Source organism: Rhagoletis pomonella, unplaced genomic scaffold, assembly GCF_013731165.1.
Source record: "Rhagoletis pomonella isolate Grant_MI unplaced genomic scaffold, Rhpom_1.0 Rhpom_scaffold_00002, whole genome shotgun sequence".
Classification (NCBI taxonomy): Eukaryota; Metazoa; Arthropoda; class Insecta; order Diptera; family Tephritidae; genus Rhagoletis; species Rhagoletis pomonella.
In genome coordinates, this window is record NW_023458556.1 from 17231037 (window position 1) to 17237275 (window position 6239).

At 39.5% G+C, this 6239-nt stretch overlaps 1 protein-coding gene across 1 annotated transcript in view; it reads right to left on the reverse strand.

Annotated features, from left to right (window-relative positions):
- Positions 1-2366: 2366 nt before the first annotated feature.
- The window catches only part of LOC118734475 (pancreatic triacylglycerol lipase-like), a 15218-nt gene continuing 11345 nt past the window's right edge, over positions 2367-6239 (reverse strand). The window contains exons 2-5 of the mRNA XM_036464193.1: positions 5031-5326; positions 4137-4298; positions 3422-4064; positions 2367-3339 (exon numbers count right to left, since the gene is read on the reverse strand). Of these exons, the coding sequence (XP_036320086.1) occupies positions 2918-3339; positions 3422-4064; positions 4137-4298; positions 5031-5326 (1523 nt within the window). The 3' untranslated portion in view covers positions 2367-2917. The remainder of the gene's footprint in view (positions 3340-3421; positions 4065-4136; positions 4299-5030; positions 5327-6239) is intronic.

Genomic DNA, 6239 nt, shown 5'->3' on the forward strand with positions numbered 1-6239 from the left:
GTTGTCAAAAAAAAAAAAAAATTGAAAAAAGTGGTTCTTATTGGGTGTCGCGTGTTTGATGACGGGCGGCATAGTGAATACCACAAAGCCGAATTAGAGAACCTGTTGTCAATTAAGAATTTCTGAAATGGCATGCGAATGTGGACAAGTGACACTTGGATATGTTTACATTTCTCAAAGTATTTTTCAAAATCGCGCAGCAACTATTTAGCGTTCACGAGAAAGAGAAAATTTAGTGTAAAGGAAGCTAATTAGAATTTACTTTTAGAATTCTAAATTTGAGGAGCTTAACTTAAATTAAGTTTTGGTTTAATTTCAATTTGTGAAAATCTGGCATATTTTTCCAGGCTCCGATTATATCGCATGAGGCGACCCTTGGAGTGTTAGAGAAAAAAGCGTTGGAAAGATCAGGTGGAGAAGGTTTTGGCTGCAGTCAAATGTCGAGCAACATATGTTTAACACGCCCAAAATTGCAAAAGCGGTTATAATGCCAATCAAGAAGAATATTATATGTATCGTTTTCAATACTGAGAAAACAGCCTTGAGCTTTACCTTAACTCAGCGTTTCTAATAGCCAATAATTCACACAATCTCCGAGTAAAACTTTGAAATGTACATAACAACAACCACAACAAGGCATAGATGGAAAACTGTAACTTATAAGTGCCATGATTTAGATAGCCGTACTTGTGAGGAAAGTACCAGAGTTCCTCGAAACGCATATCGATTAGTTCCATGAACTAAATCAAGACTTCAAAATAATCGAACTTATTAATTTTCGCCATGAAATTCATTAGCATTGTCGAAGTCCACAAGCACGGAAGTAAGTAGGTAGATACATAGGTATGGCTGCCACTGCTATTGGGGGACACACATACTAGACCACGAATTGAAGGCCTGTTGTGATACCACGACTAAGAGTTTGCACTCCCCTGCTTAAGCATTGCGAATACTTGACGAAACTCGTCAAGCACGCAAGGTTTATATCTCCCAATTTATCAAGGGCCCTACTCCCATCTCTTGCGGACACTGCCTCACACCAAGGCAAATCATGGACTAGTGCAAAGTGAAAGTAAGTAATCTAGATATTTGGCTTTGATTCTTAATAACGCGAATATTTTGATAGTAGTTGAACGAAGTTGCAGACCTGCCGAGACACTTCACTCCGCAAAACCCCAGGACGTCTCCTGGTATCGCCTGAACAATATCTAACTTTATGCTCAGCGAATAGTCTACGTTTGGCTGCTTCCATCAACAGTGCGCAAAAAGCAGCCTACTTTAAGCCAATCCGACTTCAAGGCATGTTTGATGTCATATCTACAAACTAATGCGGAATTTCCACTAGGCATTGAAATGATAAAAAAATGGAGGCATTTAAAAAATACCATGTTTTTAATGACAATTTTTTTTTTAAGAAATAACACGAATATGTATTTTCTAATGCCAAACTTTGTCATTACAATATTTGCCATTTAATGCCTAGTGGAAATCCAGCATTACCCACATTAAATCACCTTTGCATTCGATTGCCAAGAAACCGTGACCACCTTCCTGTTTATGAAATCTCAACCCCTCAATATCGTAACCGTAGTGAAATCGCCGCCTGGCGCTGATATTAGACCACACCACTATCTACCAAGAACAGACCGACCCATGCCTTACACTTGTATAGCTTGTTAATGAACCTCGCATGGAACTAACGCTGGAACCTATACCAAAACACCTTGCTCCATAACGAAGCGCCAATTAGAGGCGGGAGAAGGCGCCTAATGCTTTGAAAAGATGACGCGACCCATCTGCATAGAGAAGTGGCATTAACGTCAGAGACGCGGTGAATGCTGACTCAACTGAGGATGGCTGGTGCAGCCGCTTCAATAGCTACCTCTCAAGCCTAAATCTCTCACATAATCAACAGGTAGACATGGCGCACATGACACCAACCTCTTTGCATGCTTATTCAATTCGGCGATCCTGACAACCGGTCCTTAGTGTTCGTCCGTATCGAAGAGAAAACTCGATGATACTCAAAGTATCGCTAATAAACACTCGATTCTACTTGTACTCGAAAGTGCTCAGACCGTATGCAATAAAACAACATACACTGGAGAAGGGGTTATGAAAAGCTGTCTGGAAATGGGGTAACTTGAAAGTGCTGAAACAGGAGACGGTAAGTAATGAGAAAGCTCATCGTTTACTTGTGTCTGAAGCTTCTGTTTCAAAACGAATTCTGGACTTAACCAATCTAACTTACATACATATGTACATATGTATGTATGCAGTCTTAGGGAATTTCATGGAATATGGAATTTTTCAATTTAAAATATTTTATTAGCAATTTTATTTTTATCTACTACATACAATACTATACTACAAGGATACATTAAAATAAAAATAAATTAGGTACATATTAAGTTCGTATAAATTATTCAATAAATAATAGCAGTTATACTGTAGCAAGGTAATGTATTTTTATAATTGCTTTGCAAACAAGCAATTCCTTCTCTACACATTCGCATGGGATGAGAACGGCACGTCAAAATCTTCTCCGAAAACGAGAAGAGTATATTATTATCTCTGAGAAGAGAAGAGCTCAAACTCTTCTCAAATGGTTTGTGCAGTGGCTAGTGTGACTATCGGGCGACATCTGTGTGAAGTAAACGGCGACATATTCGCCTGAACGAAGCACTAGATGTCGCCGCAAGACAAGTTGTGGAATCGGTTTGAGACCAAATGCACTACAGGAAGTCAGCCGAACTGGGAAATTTCTTCTTCTTTTCTTTTCTTTTCTTTTCTTTTCTTTTCTTTTCTTTCCTTTCCTTTCCTTTTGCAATGTTTGTTATGTTTTCCGGGCGTTGCAATTCGTGTAACTTAAATGCATTTTTACGTGAAAATATCGAGACTATCAAGTATGCTGGAATCACTGGCAGTACTTCTCCTGCATGATATTCTCTGTGCCAGATATCACAGGGTTCTCTTTCAGCGGACACAATTGCAGCTGCATATCGGGATGCTCCAGCGACTCAATTATTACATAATCGAGGTAAATACGCGGCGAAGCGAGGATACGCCATGTGAGTGGATTCAGGAAATTTGTTTGATATTCCCAGAAAACCGAGGCGTGCTGCGCCGGATCGGCTACATCCCTTCCCGACACCATGGCGCTATATTCGAAACCTGGCTCGAAGTACATAGCCTTCTGAGAGAAACGTATACGTTCGGCGTTGGAGTTTTTCCCGTGCGTTTTGGAATGCAGCCGCACTGAGATGGTGCCAATCTCGCCGCCATGCATCGTACTCTCATCGTGGCCGGATACGCGTACGGTAATCTTGTAGTGATTGCCTGCGAAAAACACGTAAAACGAAATTAAGAAAAAAATTAGTAAAAACACCTTGGAGATATTTTTTTAATTTACTTCACTTACGACAGAAGGGTCTCTTATCGGCCGTCGTCAGGTACAACACTGGCGGCTTATTCGCTTCTAACGCACCAGCTGCTGACAGCTCTTTGTAGTCCGTGTAGGTGTGGAAGCCCATGCGCATGCAAAGCTGTCCATCTTCATTGCAACGCGCGCACATCCCCTCCTTGAACGCCTCATACGACTCACATGTGATGCCCAAGAAAGGACACTTGCTCAACACACTCTCGGTGAAATACTGATAGCTGCGTATATGGTTACAGCTCAAGAACTCCTGCATGCTCAAGAACACCGAACTCTTGCGTCCTTTCATATAATCCTGCAGTCGCACATCACAGCCGGGATTTTCCGAACCACCATTCGGGTAGAAATCAACATGGCCGACACGTTGGAAAATGCCTAAACCACCTTTCAAAAAGGGATTTGCATCCGTATGTATAGCATCGACGAAGTCTGCATCTGAACGATCTAGTCGCACAATGGACTCAGTGTCGGCAAAAAGTGGTCCCGCTGGATCCAGGCCAGTAATGCGGCCAAGTTTAAGACCAAAATCACGTTGCAAATGATAGCCGGCATAGCCAGCCAGGTGTGAGCCAAGCGAGTGGCCGATGAAGTGCACATTGCGCAAGTCCGGCAGGTGCAGCTCCTCCTGTGGTGAAGATAAATTTCTACTTTAGTATGCATACATTTATTATTTTTTATTTTATCTAAGGACACTTACGTAGATCATATGTATGACATGTGCAGCGATGGCGCCGACTAGCCGTATATTTGCGACCGCCTGCACGTATGGTGGGTTGGAGCCGCCACCCCAGTCGATTAGTATGACAGCGGCATTACCCTCCTCCTCGCTGTGCAACAAAGCTTTGGCCATATCTTTCATCTAAAAACAAGAACAGTTTTAAATAGTTAATATGTAGATGTATAAGTATAACACATTAGCGTGCATCACTCAATATACAGAAAAAAATCGACACTGCCTTTCCATCGGAATTATAAAATTATATATTATATTTAAGACTTCCGCCAAAATATTTCGGAAAATATTAAGCTTTACTTAAACTGGACTCATTTGAAAATACCTACAAGAATCTAGTTTTTTTAAGCGTAAATAAATTTATTTAAAAATATATTTTTTAGAAATCATCACCTCAGATATTTAAAAATTTTATCAACGGAACTAACATAATGAGATTTCTGGAGGTATTTTCAAATCACCCCACCTCAAGTAAATCTTTATACTTTTCTAGAGTATGTATTATTGCGCAAGTTTTAAGATATACAGGCATGTTCCGAAATTCGAAAATTTGAAATCGACTCGATTTCGATAATTTCTTCGATGGTTTTTAACCTAAAAAATTACAAGTCTCGCATTAAAATGATTTTTTTCATATCGCTGCTGCTTCTTTTACAGTTTTCAGTGAGAAAATTCACTCCTTTCATCAGATATAATTAAAAAATATTTGGCAAATCGACTCGATTTCAACGTTTCGAATTTCAGAACATGCCTGATAATAAAATAAATACGATGAGAAAGTGGCAACTTTTTTAGTGAGGCACCCTACTGTACTGAAGTTGTACGTTCGAAAAAATATTATTTTTTGCAGTTACTCACCCACTCTACAAGTCCATTTTCTATATAACCGTGTGAGATCAGGAAGATCTTCCCCTCTGGATTTATGCCCAAATGTGTCACAGCCTCTGGATCATTGAGATCTATAAATTTCGGCTGATCTAAGTTTCGCCTCGTATGCAACGTAAAATGTGGCTCTATTTGTGAAGGTTTATGCGGATGTACGTTGATCTGCCGCGTCGGTGTAGTCCATGGCCCATCCAATGGAAAGCAACCATAAACACCATAACATTTAACTTCATTGACATCTGAAAGGTAAGGGGGATGCAAGTTAACAACTATTTGCAATTTATGTGATTAACGATGTTCGATTGCAGTAAAAAGTAAAAAAGAAGGCTTGCTAAAAGAGATATTTATGTACATATATGGATGTAGATGTAAAATAGTTAATCGCCAGGCAAATAATCATACTTTTGAGACTATTGTACCGTTGAATGTTGGTCCTTCTTATTATAAGCAAGCATATTGCAATAATAGCCGTCATCGATTCGCCACTTCTCGCTCGCTATGTTTGAGTTCCGGTCGCTTAAAGAAGAATTTTGCATGTGAAAGCAACAACAAAGTTAGCTAGCACTGATAGACGATAGCGAATTTGGTTGTACCTCATTGATTTCGTTCGTTTCGCCACTCGCTAACTGTTGGCGAATCGATGACGGCTAATGTAGTAAAGATCGAATACACTGATTTATCAATTGATTGGCTTTCTAGTCTTGGCTGCCTGATTACTAACAACAAAGTCACCTTGTGGTAATTTCCCCGCCAGCGACGAAATAATATAAGGGAGGAGAGATTAATTTTTAAAAAGAAGAAAACGGAGGCAAATTGACATGAGTGCATTGAGCTTGAGATGCCGCACAGTGTGGAAAATTACCTTTTTTTGTGACAAAATTAAATATGCCAAGAACAAGAACAGACCACAAAATAACTGTAAGGGAATTTTAAAGCTTAACCAAGTGATGTAGAATTTAGTTTCGTTGGATACAAAAATTACCTTGACTTTTAAAAAGACCTTCAAAAATAGAGGGTAAACTTTTTACAAAAGTTTTAAGCATATATTTTTACTGTTCTTGCGTGAAGGAATCCATTTCCATGGTCGGAAGAACCGAAAAATATATTTTAAATTTTTTTAAAAGAAAGAAAACAAGTGTTTAGGCGCGTCTGCTAACACCAGGCGCCTAAATACATGCTATG